The following is a 19151-nucleotide window of genomic DNA, read 5'->3' on the forward strand; positions in this document are numbered from 1 at the left end:
ATGCAAATAATTTGATTTCAAAGGAAAGTAAAAATAACTTCAACTGTCACTATGTCAACCGATTAATAACAATGATTTCTAAAATATTTTTTAAATTGAAAATTGCACTTTTTTTTGTACGAACTCAAATGAAGGGAAAGTTCTTAATACATACTGTTAAATAAATGCATTTTTTTATTCAGCTGTTTTTTGATCACGTTGACTAAGCTAATCAACAAGTAGAACAAAAGCGAAACTTTTTAGAATTTGCTTGAAATAAAGTAGCATAACTATTTTAAAGTTTAAAAGATATTTGATGATTTAATGTGATGAAAAAAACCTTTTCAAAATGCTGTACGCAAAGAAAAAAAAACAAAAATAAAAACGGATAATATTAAAAGCAACAAATTTTAATGACCAGGGTAAAAAAACACGAGCCCTGCACTGAAATATCACGCTAATAATGTACAAACGCTTTGCAGATTCCTTTCAAACAATATCGTCTGGACGACACTAAACTCCAACATGATGAAATTCAAATATAAATCTTAATTTTCAAACACAACAAGATACAAGTGGATGATAATTTGCTATATACATGAAATATTTGTGGTAAAAAATTGTAGATCGTCATCAAAGTAGAAGTAAAACAAAGAAATGTCTAGTGAGTTTTTTCCGACTGATAATACCCCGAAATGGCGAATTTAGCCATCAGGAATATGTGATCAGAGCCCAAGGATGCATTGGGCAATCCTCCTATATCTAAGAGGTCTTTCTCGTGCATCAACGAGTAAACTCCAAGCAGTTTCAACCGACCCTCTTTGTAGGCTCGTGGACTGAACTTTTCCGTCACGTTGTAGAAGATGTGGTCCACGTTATTCACATCTCTTCCCGTCATGCAGGTGACTGGAAGTTCCTCTTTGTCAGTGTGGTACTTGTAAGCAGGGACAAAGTGAAAGTCATGATAAAAGCAAGGTGAAGGGCTGACGAAGTCCACGGATTCGCTATCTTTGGCTGCTTGGACACCGTTCAATGACTGGAAAGCTGCGATCCAAGCAGGATTTTTGACAGAAGCCAGCCAATTTGGATCTAAATTTACACAGTTGCTGTTATTTCCAGATTGAGCACCGTCCGTTACTTCTGAGCTGCATGGACTAGACGGAGAAGGTTTGGAGGAAATGTTTTGTTTGTTTGAGGTGCATAGTTTTTTAGAAGCAGATAAACTGTCTGAACTTTCATTCACAGATTCAAGCCTGCCAGCGTCATCGATTCCAACACTTTTCAAGGACAGTTGCCACGTAGTTACTCTCCTTCCCTTGTTTTTTCCCTCGCTTTGGCCAGACAAATCCCCAGACATCCGATTGTGAACGTCCAACCTCCCAGTGTCGATGAACTCATATAAAGGAGAATGGGGTGCAATATTGAAATCTCCACATAGAATAACAGGATGGTACGTCCGTTGTCCATCACTGCCCACTTTCTTCAGGGCCATTTTCTCCAACTGAGCGAGCAACAAGCGCAACTGACTTAGTTTGATGTCTCCCCTCCTTGGATTGAACAAGAGGTGGGTTGTTGCCACGTGCAACTTGATTCTGGTGGTGTCTGGATGCTTCGGTTTGAGCACAGCGATTAGTCCGATATTGTCCCTGTTTAATATTTCGTGATCTTTCTTAGCGAATTCTACATTTTCGTGGTCTATAAGAGAGAACTTCTGCGTCCGCCATAGGATGGCACAACCATCGTCCTTGCAGGTCCTCTTCTTAAAAAGGCCTTCGAACCCGTTGGAGTGGAACTTTCCCCGGATCTTCTCCTCGAATAGTCGCTCCTCCACTTCCTGCAAACATATGACGTCACTTTGAGAGTTCAGGATCTCTGGCAGGATCTGGGAAATGCGGTAATCTTCGTCTAGAAAACGGGAATCGCATTTTCTGTATAGATATCGATGATTCTCGATGGCTGTCTGGCTGAGTATGTTGTACGTCATGAGGGTGAACTCGAATCGTCTGCCGTTGGCTTGTTGGTTGCCAAAGCGGGTCATCTTCCACTGCCGAAGGCTGCACACCTTTCTCCTTATGAGCTCCTCTACGCCGATGGCACCCTGTCGTGCCATCTGTCTCACTGGAAAGAAAAAAGACGAATCAATAGGATTCATTTGTGAATTAAATTCGTTAAAATTCCAACACAAAACATTCTGAAATAGTTTAACAAGTACGTCATTTAAATGGAAGCATAAACTTCTTTAATGAATTTTAACACCAGTGGACATAAATATTCAACGTTCCACTTAGTAGTTACCAATAGTTACTTGTTATTATAAACTACACCACTACTAAAGTAAACGAGGGAAATGCGACTGATTTTGGACACTCCTCAACAATTCATCGCCTTTACAAGAGTCATTGAAGTGAAATACACTGGATAGTCAACATCTTTCTGAAATTTCAACTGGAGTTTTTAAAATAAATTGTTAAGTTTACTTGTGAGAAATTATGAAGGACTAAAATTGCTATCTCTCTCAAATACGCAGCAAAAATTAATTCCTTTAAACACTAATATAATTATCAAATATTTAATGCTTATAACATATAACAAATTACAGCACAATCATTTTCAGAATGTTGTTAAGTTTTCCGTGAGTTGATGAAATTTTATGGCAATCTCAGCGCGTTATAAATTGGTATTTGTGAAAGAAATGCAATCTCAACATATCAACTAAAGAAATGCAAATCAACAACCAAGAACATATAATATATATATATATATATATATATATATATATATTCATGGATATACGGGTTTAGTTTAGTGAAAATGTATAAAAATAATTCTTCCCTCTTTAGCAAGAATGGGGTGTGTATCCCTCACCCCTTTTAAGCGGTTCTTTTTTCCCTCAACGGTCAGTTATTTAGCCTATAATGCGACACATAAGTGGCACTACTGTTGACAGGCATAGTTCATTTTTAGATACATAGAACAAACATTAAAACGAACTTCTGCAAAATTTCATGACAGTTTCAAAGCTTACACGAATAGTGCAAGAAGGAAAAGTGTTGAAATAGGTAGTAAACGAAACACCATCTGTAGACACAATTTTTGACGTAAAAGTTATTTGCCCTCGTCCAGCCGTTATCGAAATATAAGGTCTTAAAGTCTGCAGAAGTTAAAAAAAAAATAAATAAATAAAAAAAAAAAATAATTTGAGTTTTGACATCTTGAATTCAAATTATGTTTTTCGCAATCACGAGTGTGTGTATGTAGGCGTGTGTGTTTGTGTGTGGGGGGTATGTGTGTAGAGGGTATGTGTATGTAGGCATGTGTGTTTGTGTCTGTGTGCAGGCATGAGTGTGTGGGTAGTTGTGTATATGAATGTGTGTGTGTGTGGGGGGGGGGGGGTATGTGTATGTGCGTGTAGGCATATGTGTCTGTGTCTGTGTGCAGGCATGAATGTGTGGGTAGTTGTGTGTATGCGTGTGTGTCTGTATGTGTGTGTATGTGTGCGTGTGTGTTTGTAGTTGTGTATGTATGCGCGTGTGTGTAGGACATGGATGCAACCTGGAGACGGTTTTCGCTATAGGAGCAGCATCGTGAGGACCCGGTTGACGGTGATGGTGCAGAGGGTGGCGGTGGGAAAATAAAATGATAGGACATCAAAACAGTCAAGTGAAAACAATAAGCAATCGTAATTGCTCAAAAAAAGAAAAAAAAAAAACCCCGCCAATTTTAAAGACTTGGCGCTGAAATTGCTTACGCATTTTCATCATCTGTTCCCATCTACAAATCGTGTTGAAAAAAATCTTCCATTACTCACTGAAACTCGCTAAATTTGGTGACTTTTCATAATTATCGGCAGATTTTAAGACCTCATATTTCGATAACGAAGGAACGAGGGCAAATAATTTCGACGCCCATAAACATGTTTTACAACACACTTTCGATTACTACTTAGTTATTTACTTATTTTTTCCAACATTATACTATTGTATGGTTTCTTGGTTAGTCAGAAATTAATAGTGGTTTTAGCGAAACAACTTTTGATTTTTTCAAAACAATGGCAAAAAAAAGGAGTTTTGTGAGCATATCAAAGGTTTGTTTTGTAGGAATAAATACTGTTAGAACGAGTATTTCAACTTCAACTATACGTCGCATGGTACGTACACAAAATTGATCTTTTAACAAGGAGCATTCAAGGACTTTCTTTACAAGCAATAAAACGATAAGTGTTGGTTTGGGTCCAGTTCATATAAAAGTGACAAAATCTTCTACACTACACAAAACTATAAAATCTTCAAAATCAATCTTTATTAACGGGCAGTAAGGATCAGATTGACTTCTGACCTAGAATAGTAATAAAATCGTAATATTTAAAATTTAAAGACTAATGTAGTACAATCAGTTCAAAAAAGAAAAAAAAAATCAAAAAATTTTCAAAATTAATTTTAAATTTTTTGTCATGGCACTATGAGAAAACATATACAGTAAACTCCCGATTATCCGAGGAATAGGGTGGCACGGTAACCGCGGATAATCCAAATAATAGGTAAAAGACGTTACTACTACATACAATCGCTAAAAAATATGAATAACACTCACACTTACATTTAAATTATAGCTAAAAACATTGCTACATTCCATCTACTAACATGGAATGTAAAAAATATACATATGTAAAAGCTAAAAGCGAACAATAACCCTATCAAAAGTTTTAAGAGCATTTAGTGACTGTTAAAAAAAAGTAGTGAAAAGACCCGCGGATAATCCGAACCGCGGATAAACCGACCGCCGATAACCGCGAGTTTACTGTATATATATTTTTTCAAATGGCAAGAAAAAAAGACAAACATCTCATTGCAGAAGGAAAAAGTCAACATCTCAGGCAGCAGGCGTCTGGTACACCAATATTACCGTGCTAAGCGCCAAAGTCGTATCTACAGTTGAGTTTAAAAAGATAAATTGCCGTTTAAAGTTTTCCACCTTCATGTATTTGATTCAGATGCCACTTTTTCAGATTTAAAAAAGAAAAATTAATTTGAATTTTGACATCTTGAATTCAAATTATGTTTTTCGCAATCACGAGTGTGTGTATGTAGGCGTGCGTGTTTTGTGTGGGGGGTATGTGTGTTTGTGTGTAGGGGGTATGTGTGTTTGTGTGTAGGGGTATGTGTGTTTGTGTGTAGGGGGTATGTGTATGTGTGTGTAGGCATGTGTGTTTGTGTCTGTGTGCTGGCATAAGTGTGTGGGTAGTTGTGTGTATGAATGTGTGTGTGTGGGGGGGTATGTGTATGTGTAGGTGTCTGTATGTATGCGTGTGTGTATGTGTGTGTATGTGTTTGTGTATGTGTGTGTAGGTGTATGTGTGTGTAGGTGTATGTGTGTGTATGTGTTTGTGTGTGTATGTGTGTGCGCGTGTGTGTGTAGTTGTGTATGTATGCGCGTGTGTGTAGGACATGGATGCAACCTGGAGACGGCTTTCGCTGGAGGAGCAGAATCGTGAGGAGCCGGTCGACTGTGATGGTGCGGAGGTTGGCGGTGGGAAAATAAAATGATAGCACGCCAAAAACAGTCAAGTGAGAACAATAAGCAATCCTGATTGCTCAAAAAAAAAAAAAAAAAAAAAATCCCATTGACAAATGACCATACAACGTTGTATATAGGCGATATATGTGACAAAGATCCACCAAGTGATCGTAATTCAATTTTGACAAAAAATGCAGATACGACTTTTTTGCTCAGCACTGCAGAATACCTCTGAATTTTGGAGGAACCAGACAGAGTTGAACTCTTCTTGAGATGGTATCTGTCCATTATCTCACTTTTCTGACAGAGTTGACAAAATAGGCTGTCATAAAAGCAGGGATCCCGCTAAGGATTTCGAAATGTTCGCCGGTAAATTAGCCAATTTTTCAAAGTGTTAGCCAAATTTCAAAAGTCTTAGTCAAAGATTAAATTTTACTCATTTTAATGTATTTTTGTCTGCAGAAATATTTAATCAAAGTGAAGTATAACTTAAATTTTGACAATTTTTCGAGGATAAGGACAGGGGTATATCCAGGAATTTTCGTCCGTTTTTAGGAATTTTGTGAGAAAAAAAAAGGCAAATTAAGTACAATTTTTCCACAAATCATATGCAATTTTTCAAAGGAAAAATGGCTAAAAACAACTTAAAGTGATTGATTCTTAAAGTGATTGACGATGATTTCCCCCAAAAAAGGAGCAAAAGAACCCCTTAGGAACATCCGAATGCAACCAAAAGAGAAGATGCACAACTAGGCCCCACTAGGAGTCTACGTACCAAATTTCAACTTTCTAGGACATACCGTTTTTGAGTTAAGCGAGATACATACACACATACGCACATACATACGGATGTCACGAGAAAATTCGTTGTAATTAACTCGGGGGTCGTCAAAATGGATATTTCGGCTGTCTGTAGGTTCCTAGGCATATATATATCCACGTGTGGTCGGGTCGAAAAAAAAAAAAAAAACTCAACATTCATTCGGGGGTGAAAAAAATGGAAATTAAGGCTGATTTTTGAGTGAATTTTTTTTTTTTGCGAATACAATATTTCCTTTTTTGTAAAAAGAAGTAAAAATAGTTATCAGAGAAGATAATAGTTACTTGATGTGAACCCTACTCAAATTAAAATATCTCACCTCTTCGACAGACAAGATCCTCTCCCCAAAATCCAGTTGCCATTTTCTACCAATAATTCTTTTCTTCGAACTCTATACTTCACTTCAACTACGAAAACAAAAGGGCAGATGAACACACTTCCTTCTCCCAAACGATATCTTTCTTACTGATAAAAGCAAAAGCGAAAATGTGATAACTGACATAACTAAAATAGACTGATAACTGCGAAAGCATAAAAATGGCTCAAAACATATCAGAGGAAAACTCGACGCGACATTGAAGTGTGTTAGTTCTTAGCCAGTTTATTTCGCAAGTCTGACTGAATAAATAACCTTGCTGAGTTGCGTTAAACACTGTTTCGTAGTGTCAAAAGAATCCACTGGAATTGATTCTCATTTCAAAATCAGTTTAAAGTTATAGCGGGGAATCATTTTGAAACGTAAAGCACAAAACATATTTTGTAAAAAAAGTTTGTTAACATGCTTTTATCTTTATCTTTACTAATAATAAAGCTGAAATTGTGTGTGTCTGGATCTCTGTATGTCTGTTACGCGCCGATTTTAATGAAATTTGGCACAAAATTAGTTCGTAGCATAGGGGTGAGCACCTCAAAGCGATTTTTCGAAAATTCGATTTTTTTCGTTTTCTATTCCAGTTTTAAGAACATTTTACTGAGCAAATTATCATACCGTGGAAGAGTAAATTACCAAATTGTCATAACGTGAAACCGTAATATGGGCGAGTAAATGAACACAGCAAATTGGTGCGAAATTCATCATCCATTATTTGTAAATATACAGGCGAACCAAATGACCTTTTCATTTTTCTACTGCGGGCAAAGCCGTGCAGGTACCACCAGTTTAATAATAAACACGATCCTCTTGCAAATATTTATTGCGTATTTAACATAAGATTCTGATGTAACTGTAATTATTGTGATTTTAATAACCATCATTTTTTTGTTTTTTAACTTTTCAATTTTTCACATCATGCCACATAGCTAACAACCATCATTTTTTTTGTTTTTTAACTTTTTAATTTTTCACATCATGCCGCATAGCTAAAATCAGAGCATTCCTGAAAATGCATTGCTTAGTTTTAAAATTACACACACACACACACAACAAGAATGACGGATGACCCAGTGAAGAGTTCTCATCAATTAAAAAGAAGTGTTCGAATCGCTTTCTTCCTTCAAAAAACCATTTTCGAGCAAAAAAAAATTAAATTCTGTATCTCTTTTCTGTTTGAAATCGGTTGAAGTGTGGCTGCTCTACTTCAGAGAATAATCTTTATTTCGGCCATTGCAATTAAATCATTATTTTATTTAGAAACTCGATTCAACGCTATGTGTCTGAATCGTTTATCGATTGTTTCCAACTTTTTTTGAGCAATCACGATTGCTTATTGCTTTTATTTGACTGTTTTTGGCGTCCTATCATTTTATTTCCCCACCGCCACCCTCCGCACCATCACCGTCGACCGAGTTCTCACGATGCTGCTCCTATAGCGAAAGCCGTCTCCAGGTTGCATCCCTGTCCTACACACACGCGCATACATACACAACTACACACACGCACACACACATACACGCACACACACATACACATTCACACACATACACCTACACACACATACACATTCACACACATACACCTACACACAAACACACACGCATACATACAGACAGAGTCGGCCTTAATGAATGAGGGGCCCGATTGGAGAATTCTGGTGCGGCCCTTTACAGAATGATTGCATTTAATTTGAGACGCAGGAAAAGAATGAGTTTGAATTTAAAAAACGTTTGACAAGTTTAACAGCGAGAAGTTTTTGATGCGCAATTTAGTGCTTTGACAGAAAAGTTATGTACCACATGCTACAAAACCTAAAAGCGAAGTTTAAGAGTATTTGATGACGTTAGCAATAGGACAGAGATGGGAGGTGGACCTCCTCCGGAAAATTTTAGAAATTGAAGTCTTCAAACTTAGTTTCAGTCGGGCGAAGAAGGGAGAGGGGTTCAAATGCCTCTCCCGGAAGAATTTTGAATGAAATAAAATTAACTGAATTTTAAAAAACAGCTTTTGGGCCCCTAAAATTTGGATGCCTCGGGTCAATTTCCGCTTTGTATGCATGCAATAGTTAGGTCTGAGGTGGGGCCTTCACTTGATTAATCACTGTACTAATCGACGATAATCATTAAAAATTAGTTCCTTGAGGGCCCATTACCTAGTTCACCTTTTCCTGGCCGTTTAGTATAGGGTACAGTCGGTAAGGCTATTGTTGATTTCAGATATTCAACTAGACAGATAATTTAATTTTTTTCCAGAAATTTATTTGACACAAGTAGTTTTGGAAATAAATTCTGCTAATTTTATCTCCGAATGCTTTTAACGAATTTAAAATTACCTGAAAGCTTCAGGAACCTCCTTAAAACCATTGATTGGACTAAAAGTAGCTCAGCATTCCCAGATTAATCATCAGTTAAATATTAAATTTTAACTTTTTATTTTCATACATTTTTTACTTCCTTTTACATAAAAGGAAGTATTGTATTCGCGAAAAAATTTTCACTCAAAAATCGGCCTTCATTTCCATTTTACTCACCCCCGAATGAATGTTGAGTTTATTTTTCAATCCGACCACACGTCCAGGAACGTACAGATTCCCGAAATATCCATTTTGACGATCCCCAAGTTAATTACAACGAGTTTTCTCGTGACGTCTGTATGTACGTATGTATGTGCGTATGTGTGTATGTATGTCGCATAACTCACAAGAACGGAATGTGCTAGAAAGTTGAAATTTGGTACTTAAGACTCCTAGTGGGGTCTAATTGTGCACCTCCCTTTTTGGTTGCATTCGGATGCTCCAAAGGGGGTCTTTTGCCCCTTTTTGGAGGGGAAATCATTGTTAATTTCGATGTAAACTCAAGTGGTGTTTTATTCGGCGGACACTTGGCGATATATATCGCCAGTATTTTGTTCGCCAAGTTTTGTCGCCAACTTGGCGAAAAATTTGGCGATTTTTTAAAAAATATATTTTTTTAAAATCTGGTTTCAATTTGGCCACTGTTGGTGATATTTAGAGAGTAAATTATTGAATCACATAAAAACTGCCAGTAACGGGGAAATGACATTAAACTGGAGTGAAAGGAAGTTATGTGATGAACACATCAGCTCGTTTTTTCTTGTATATCTAAGGGGAAAAAAAGTTTTTTTTTTCTTTCGGCGCTGGGCCCCTGACAGCGCGGGGCCCGATTGGACCCTTTTGCTCTAATCGGCCTAAGGCCGGCCCTGCATACAGACACCTACACATACACACACATACATACAACTACCCACACATTCATGCCTGCACACAGACACAAACACATATGCCTACACACACATACACATACCCCCCCCCACACACACACACAAACACACACGTCTACATACACACACTCGTGATTGCGAAAAACATAATTTGAATTCAAGATGTCAAAATTCAAATACATTTTTCTTTTTTTTAATTAATTTGATGGCAGGGCTTAAACTCAGACACTCAATCAGCTCTGTAAGGAGCACCAACGTGCCGTCACATGTTCTCATGCTGTACCATAATTACATGCTGCACACAATTCCAATTTTACTGAAATAAGAGCAATATGTAAAGGAAATAAAGGCCAATCTTATACATATAAAATCTGAGTATCTATCTATCTATCTATGTCCAAGCTTCTTCTCCCGAACGACAGTGAACTGACCATCGAACCAGGTATCGATGGATTCGTAATCCTCCCGTCTTCATGTTTGGCTATTTAACATAATTCTCCGATAATAATTAGCGGAGATATCAATTAAAAACTATTAATTATGACTCTTAGATTTCAAAATCAAATCACTATTTTTCGAAGGCTTTCCTCCATTCAAATTATTATTCAGTGCTTCATCTCAACTTTCCATAACAATGCTTTTATTAAAATGTATAGCGGGTGAAGAAAATCATTGAGATGAAAGATCTGTTGCCATTTTTTTTTCTCGAATATGAACAGGTAAAATTCTTGTTTTTATTTTGAGGCTTTTCCTGTAATCAGGGGATTTAAAATGTTTACTTTTTGGGGTTTTTCGCAATCTGCCGCAAAATTTCAGTGACTTTTTTTTTTGGTTCAAGCCTGAGTGTTGAACTCGCGTAACTTGATATAACTTTTATTTTCGAGGTGGACCGTGCAAAGCCGGGCGACGCAGCTAGTTTACTTTATAATAATCTCAGAGATACAACACGCAATAATTTTCTCAAATTTCTAACTCATTAACGCAATTTTAATTTTTAGGTAAAAATTACAATGCAATTCGAACTAGTTTTAAACTTTACCTTTGAACTTTAACATTTAAACTTTAAAAGTTCAGAGTTAAAAATTTTGAAGCAGAAAAAACGAGCTGATGATCATCAATTTTACTTCAATTTTAATGCCATTTTCCCATTATTGGCAATTTTAATGTGATTCAATAGTTTACTCTCTAAATATCACCACCAGCGGCCAAATTAAACCAAATTAAAAAAAAAAAAAAAAACGCAAAAATTTGTTACCATGTTGGCGGCAAAACTTGGCGACCAAAAGACTGGCGATATATCGCCAAGTGTCCGCCAAATTATAACACCACTTGAGTCGAAGTTAACAATGATTTCCACCCAAAAAGGCTCAAAAGACCACTTTAGAAACACCCGAATGCAACCAAAAGGGGAGGTGCACAACTAGACCCCACTAGGAGTTTACGTACCAAATTTCAACTTTCTAGGACATACCGTTCTTGAGTTATGCGACATACATACGCACATCCACACATACATACATACGTACATATGGACGTCACGAGAAAAGTCGTTGTAATTAACTCGGGGAATGTCAAAATGGATATTTCGGGTGTTTATACGTTCTTAGGCACTTATCCGCGTGTGATTGGGTTGAAAAAAAAAAAAAAAAAAAAAAAAACTCAACATTCATTCGGGGGTGAGCAAAATGGAAATTAAGGCCGAATTTTGAGTGAATAATTTTTCGCGAATACAATACTTCCTTTTTTGTAATAGGAAGTAAAAAGTGTTTGTAATCGTCTGAGCTCACTTGGCGTAAGGCTTAAAGTTCGAATTTAAAGATTTATCAATTGAAATTTTAAATATCACTTAAAAGAAAAAGCAAAATTTTGAAATATTTTCTAAAATAATCTAGGGGTTGCGCGGAGCATCGACTTTTCCGGAGCTGCTTCGGCTAATCCGGAGCTAATGAACAAGTGAGGCAGTTCAGCTCTTATTTATTAGGTTGTCGGATCCCTTACTTTTAGGTATTTCCTTTTTACTTCATTTTCCAAAAAAAAAAAAAAAAAGGTATTGTATTCACGAAATAATTTTCACCCCAAAAATCGGTCTTAATTTCCATTTTGCTCACCCCCGAATGAATGTTGAGTTTTTTTTTTTTTTTTCCGACCCGACCACACGTGGATATGTGCCTAGGAACTTACAGACACCCGAAATATCCATTTTGACGATCCCAGAGTTAATTACAACGAGTTTTCTCGTGACGTCTGTATGTACGTGCGTATGTGTGTATGTATGTCGCATAACTCAAGAACGGAATGTCCTAGAAAGTTGAAATTTGGTACGTAGACTCCTAGTGGGGTCTAGTTGTGCACCTTCCTTTTTGGTTGCATTCGTATGCTCCAAAGGGGGTCTTTTGCCCTTTTTTTGGGGGGAAATCATTGTTAATTTCGATGTATACTCACGTGGTGTTATAATATGGCGACACTTGGGAGATATATCGCCAATCTTTTGGTCGCCAAGTTTTGTCGCCAACTTGGCGACAAGTTTGGCTATTAATTTTTTTTTTAAAATCTGGTTTCAATTTGGCCACTGTTGGTGATATTTAGAGAGTAAACTATTGAATCATATTAAAACTGCTAATAATGAGAAAATGGCATTAAATTGGAGTAAAAGGAAGTCATGTGATGCACACATCAGCTTCGTTTTGAGACAACTTAAAAGAGCCACACCTCATTCTACGACAGTCAGACAGAAAAAGTACATCACAAGTAAATATACGAGTAGCTAGTTTCCGAACAGCTTAGTAATCTCAAGAAAGCGAAAATATTTTTTTTCCCAATCTCCGTTGTCTGGCATACAAGTTGCTAATAAATGGCATAAGAGATAAATCGGAAAATACAACAAGAAAAAAAACTTTTAAAGTGACAAACTTGATTTACAGAAGTTGACTAACCGCAAAGCTGTCGGACTTATTTACGATGCTTTTCTACCAGCAATGAAGGTAACACTATAAGGAAAACTCTATCCATAAGGGGTAAATGGAAAGAAAACACTTTCTGTCGATTGATAGTAGCCATTCCACTGACAATAATGAAGATTTGATTTCCTCCAACAATAATAAATGAGAATGGAAAGTTATCTGTATAGTCGAATGAAAACATTAAGCCTTATAACACAGATGTCAGGAGTCTGTCGGCTTGAAGGTTTCCAGTAAAGTTAATTGATCGGAGTCGGACCCAGTGAACCAGTCGGAGTCGGACTGACTTTTGGGCAAAGGAATCGGAGTTGAGAGTTAAGGGGGTCCGGGACACAAAAATCGTCAAATTTTGCAATATTTTTTTATCATTTGAAAAATTACCCCGTTTTCATTTGCTTAAAAGGACTTTTGAACCTTGTTTCCATCTTAATTAGAACGAAAGATATAATTATTTTTGTTGCATGCACCTAACTAATGTGTATTTAACTTTAAAACTTTAAACGCGTTTTTCTCCATGATGCAATTTTTCCCGATTTCTTGCATTCAAACTATTATAAGTCAGGAACCGATAGAGATAAAGTAATGAAATTTGGAGCATATCTTTTTCAAACAGTTTACTTTAATTTTTATTCGGCGAATTAAAAAAAAAAAAAAAAAAAAAGACCGTTTACTGCAAAAATTTGATTTTTTAAAAAAAAGTATCCTCGAATTTTTCAAAATTTTTCTTCAAATATTTTTTATTTTTTATTGAATCAATGTTTTTAAAATCGCCGAATAAAAATTAAAGCTTATATATTTGTAAATATTTTTTTGAAAAAAAATTGAAAATTGACCAAGAATATTTTGAGTTATAGCAATTTAAAGCAACCCCATTTAAAAAAAAAATTAAATTTAAATAAAAAAATTTTTTTAAGTATTTATCTTATGATTTTGCTTATAAAACAGATCATAAATCAGTGCAAAAAATTTCAAAACTCTGAAGTATTTAATAAATTTTTTTTCAAAATGTGTTCCGAACCCCCTTGAAGGCTTTTAAATTTCAAGAGCCGTAGCCGGTCATTTTACCTTTTGCAGCCCGCAACTCTGTCAGGGATACTTAATCAGAGTCGGAGCCTGATTTCGGGGTAGAGGAGTCGAGGTCGAAGGTTTTAAAATTCCAGGAGTCGCAGATAGTAATTTTCGCTTCAGCTTTGCAGTATTGGAAAATGCAACTTAAATACTTCGTTAACGTTTCTTTTTTTTTTTTTTGGAAATAATCTGGCTTGAATTTAAATTGAATATCTCCGAGTCAACAAGAAGTTCCGTCTAGAACTAGACGAGCCTACTTTCCCGTATACCCATACTACTTTCTAGTACCTGATCAATATTCTCAAAAATAGCTAAAATCGCAAATTTTTTCAAACATATTTTTTTAAATATTTTAAGCTGATTTCCTGGAATAAAATATTCCTTACTTTTCTTCAAAAAAAAACGAACAAATAAAATAGCAGCACCTTTTAAACAAAGCAGCTAATACACTTCTTTCCATTAAAAATTTTTTTTAACAGCTTTCAAAACGAAAAAATAATAATAAGTTCATTAAAATAAATACATCATATAAAAAAAAATCGCTTCTTTTTCCCCTGTTGCCGAAAATAATTTTTTATACGAATTAATGCACTTACCAAAATAAAAAAAAACAATAAAATGTCAACTTAAAGAAATAATTTTCATTGTCAAAAAAAAAAAAAAAAAAAAAAAAAAAATCGTCTGCGCATATTTTTTGAGTTTATTCACCGAAAACTAAATACCTAAATTAAAACTTTAGCGTGAAAATAAAAACAAATCATATCAACAATAATTATTTCACAGTTAAAACCACAGCAGCGGAGTCGGAGTCAATCTCATTTTGGGATAAAAGAGTCGGAGTCGAATATCCAAGAATCGGAGTCAGTCATTTGTCCTCCGTGTATAAATGTTTGCCAAAGCTACGAAGTCAGAGTCGAAGTCGGGGAGTCGGAGTCCGATTAATTGTCGGGAACAGGAGTCAGAGTCGGTGTCAGGTCCCCCTAAATTCTCGGAGTCGGAGTCGGGAGTAGGTGGTCAAGAGCTATTTCCAACAAAGTTTGTTTGAAGTAAATCCGCCTTCAAGTACGGAATCTACATTGACTTTCAGTTTCCCCGTAGGCGCTAATGTTAAGGGATTTGAACTGTTCAAAATTGAACAGAAAATTGTTCAAATCAAAAAGATATCTTATATACAAGTTTTTTATCAAAAGCTTTTTCCTACAAAGTTTGTTTGAAGCAAATTCGCCTCACAGTTCGGAATTGCTTTGAATTTCCCCGTAGGCGCTAATGTTAAGTTTTTTTGAACTGTTCAAAATTGAACAAAAAATAGTTCAAATCAAAAAGTGAAATATGGGAATGAGGTGTCCTCGCCGAGATCTTTCGAACAAAAAAAAGTTTGTTCGAATCGGACTATTCATTCAAAAGTTATTAGGGGAGGGGGGACAGACAGACAGACCGACAGACAGACCGACAGACATTTTTCCCCATCTCAATACCCTACTTTCCAATTTTTAATTTTTCAATATTTATTTAATTATTTTATTTATTTTTGACTTTTTTTTTGTTTTTCACGATATTTTTAAGATGCATTAAGCCTTCTTTCATGCTTTTTTCTTCTTTTTCTGACTTTTCCTGGGAAAGTAGGCTAAAAAAGGAGGATTTAGACTAATAGTGTGAGTACAATGGGGTTGTTTCCTTCAGTAAAAAGTAGTCACTGAAATTCATAGAATAAGCAAAAAAAAAAAAAAAAAAAAAACATGGACCCAGAAAATTCTTTTATTCTCCCAACAGATATTTTTAAATTAATTCTTTAAAATGTCCGATTTTTCAAAAAAGGCGTGGTCTAGATGACGTCACAAATGATGCTTTTTGGCGCATCTTTGTACCGCGTTTCCACGTTATGATAATCAAGAAGTGAATTAAAATTGCGCTCTACGCTTGCTATCAACCATATCGTTGCCAATACACGTGAGAAAAGATGCGAATTAAATATTTTGCAATGAGAATGGCAACACAGAATGGCATTTAATCATCTGTGATGTCATCGGCAAGAAATGTAAGCAATGAAAGATCACCGAGTTAAGTATTTTTTTTTAAATATTAAACTTAAAAAAATTATTTAAAAAAGGGTTAGAGTCTATGTTTTTAAGCATGTTCTTTCAGAAAAAAAAATACTTTTAAAATATTGGAAACGACCCCATTGAACGAATTTTTTTTTCCAAAGCGAGTTTTTCATTTCAAAAACCGGTCGAAAAAGCAGTTTTAACATACTATTAAAGTTTTTCGGTAGGAAATACAACATTTTTAACTGAGTGGGCCACACAGTTTTAGGTATATTTCTTTCAGTAAAAAAGGTTGTTGTTCTCGTTGAATAATTTAATATAATAATATAATCTTTTTCTCTCCAGAAGAAAACTTGACGTTTGACTGGTTTCTGAAACGAACGATTCAGTGGACTCGACGATGAGCAAAGCCCATGAAAAAAACCTCCATTCTAGATTGCTCAGCCAAACAAAAACTACAATTTAGCCAAAACATTATGTTTTATCATTAAAATACTTTGAAAATGCATCTTTTTCATCAGTTAAGATCAAAACATGATGAAGATTTCGAATTTCATTCCAAGAACCCAAAATTTCTATTGGAAAGCTAAGCTCTGGAGTCCTGGTTTGTTTCGGTTGGCGAATTTGACCAAAGCTAGGGCGTTTTGCCACCCCCCCCTCACCACCCCCGGCATAAGCGCCCATATGCGCAATATTAAACGGGGCTACAAAAATATGCAATTAAAGGCTTTAATTTGAAGAAAAACAGTATTATTTTATTATGTTTGCACAGTAATTACAGAAAGTTCGATTCGTAAACATTTTTTATTTTAAAATTCAGAAGGACTTTTAGCAATTTTAAGGGAATGCATATTTTTATTTTCTTCAGAAGACAATTTAAAATTTGTTATCTAAAATATTACAGTATTATAACCCTAAAAGCAAAATCAATGCAGATTAAAATTAACAAAAATTTAAAGTGAAGAAGGTTTTAATAACAGTACTTCAACAATGGATAATATTGAGGTATTCTGTATGATATTATGCTCAAATTTTATTAAGAAGACTAGCTGCGTGCCCGGCGTTGCACGGGCTACCTTAAAAAATGTAAGAGCAGTCCAGTTGATGCTTTTGTAGTACACTGACACTAGTTTCTAACGCGTTAAGGAATAAATAAATGCGCGTAAAGCAAGGTTTGCAAAACACCAGTAAAACATATTTTTGCCAAAACACCTCATCAACGTTAATAATCGTTATCAATGATACAAGTTATGAGTACATTTTCAGTCAGCACAAAAGGGGAAAATATATGCATTATCAACTATAATCTTTACTCACGTTAAACTGAATTACATCTGATAGACTATATCGGAAATATTTATGCACAATAACAATCCGCTTTTTACATAAAATAGTCTACCACCCGGATTGGGACGACTTGTACGACCATGGATTCTATCCACATGGTCGTACAAGAATTACATCAATCCGTTTTCCAGGTACAAACCCTCAAAGAACTCAAATAACTTGTAAATCACTCATTTACTTTACGACGTGCACGGTCCTCCTCGAAAATGAAAGTTATGTCATGTGACGCGTATTTAACAATCAGGCTTGAACAAAAAAAAAAAAAAAAAAAAACAGCAAAATTTTGCTGCAGATTACGGCAAAATAATCGAAAAGTAAACAACTTAAACACCCTGATTACAGGAAAAGCCTTAAAACAAAAGCCTAATTTTATTTCTTTATATTCGAGAAAAAAAATTGCAACAGATGTTTCTTTTCAATGATTTTCTTCACGCTGTAAATTTTAATAAAAGCGTTCATCCGGAAAGTTGAGTTGAAGCACTGAATAATAATTTGAATGGAGGAAAGCCTTCGAAAAATATGGATTTTATTTTGAAATCTAAGAGTCATAATTAATAATTTTTAATTGATATCTCCGCTAATTATTATCGGAGGATTATGTTAAATAGCCAAACATGAAGACGGGAAGATGACGAATCCATCGATACCTGGTTCGATGGTCAGTTCACTGTCGTTTGGGAGAAGAAGCTTGGACATAGATAGATAGATAGATAGATACTCAGATTTTATATGTATAAGATTAACAGTAGCAATGTCTATCGTCCATAAGGTATATCAACTTGTTTATCGTTGTGTGCTCTGTATACCGAGCCCCTCTGCCACCCCCTTATGGTTGTTGCCCACCGGGCAATAGCTTTTTTTTAGTTTAAATAGAGTTTCGAATTTCCACTCATCACTATCTACTGTTTGATATTTTAAACCGCAACCTTCCTCAAATTTGCGCATGCGTCAGGTCGCTTCTGATTTTATCAAAATAGGGGAGATATTGAGAAAAGAGAAAACGAATGTGAGGTTTTTTTTTTCCGTTGGATTCGTTTATTAGAGGTGTTAGTTTGAGTTGAGGCTTTTTTTTTTTTAAATTTATTCCTTTTCCTTATCGGAAAAGCAGAAATGCTACCATGGTGCATTATCTTCATCAAGCTCTCACCCCTTTTTAAAATAGAACCGTTCAACGGTCCTAGTCGCGGCTTTCGAGATCAAAAAACGAAAAAATTCTGATTTTAATAGAAACAAAACAAACAAACACGACCGCTCATTCTCAAGCGGCAATAAATGACAAGCAGTCTTAAAACTCAGGGAAGTCATTCCAAACGTCAAACAGTTAACTATTACAAAATTAAACTTGCCAACCAAATAAGAGGAAATCCAGAAAAGTCATGAGGTTCGATCGCGTCGACAACCATGAAATACGATCTCTTCCTTTTTTTTTCCCTCCAGAAAATGGGGTTAAAAATAAGACTTTTCCCTTTCAGCACGTGAAATCGTTCCTGTAAACAGATTCTCCTCAGTGTTTAGGATTTTTTTTCTCACAGAAAAAGAAGCGAGTCACAGATTTGCTCCATTGAACAAGACAAAACGGACCTTCTTCTTAAACTTCCTTTACTCACAGAAAACCGCCTTCCCGGTTTATTTCGAGAAAAGCAAATTTTTCATATCCGCTATCTGCATTTCTTATTGGATGATTCCCTGGTTTTAGGAAACCTCGATCATGCACTAAGATTTATTTGTTTACTAGCTGTACCCGACGCGCGTTGCTACGCCAACAAAAAAATACATCATTATACTGATTTTCATGACAATCGGTTGAACGG

At 35.6% G+C, this 19151-nt stretch overlaps 1 protein-coding gene across 2 annotated transcripts in view; it reads right to left on the bottom strand.

Annotated features, from left to right (window-relative positions):
- Nucleotides 1-255: 255 nt before the first annotated feature.
- The window catches only part of LOC129217762 (protein angel homolog 2-like), a 54730-nt gene continuing 35834 nt past the window's right edge, over nucleotides 256-19151 (bottom strand). The window contains exons 1-2 of one of the 2 annotated variants that reach the window (XM_054852103.1): nucleotides 6633-6761; nucleotides 256-2097 (exon numbers count right to left, since the gene is read on the bottom strand). In XM_054852103.1, the coding sequence (XP_054708078.1) occupies nucleotides 641-2097; nucleotides 6633-6675 (1500 nt within the window). In that variant the 5' untranslated portion in view covers nucleotides 6676-6761 and the 3' untranslated portion in view covers nucleotides 256-640. Of the gene's footprint in view, nucleotides 2098-6632; nucleotides 6762-19151 lie in introns of those variants that run through there. The other variant, XM_054852104.1, reaches the window with a different exon arrangement.

The sequence above is a fragment of the Uloborus diversus genome, chromosome 2 (assembly GCF_026930045.1).
Source record: "Uloborus diversus isolate 005 chromosome 2, Udiv.v.3.1, whole genome shotgun sequence".
In the NCBI taxonomy this organism is placed as follows: domain Eukaryota; kingdom Metazoa; phylum Arthropoda; class Arachnida; order Araneae; family Uloboridae; genus Uloborus; species Uloborus diversus.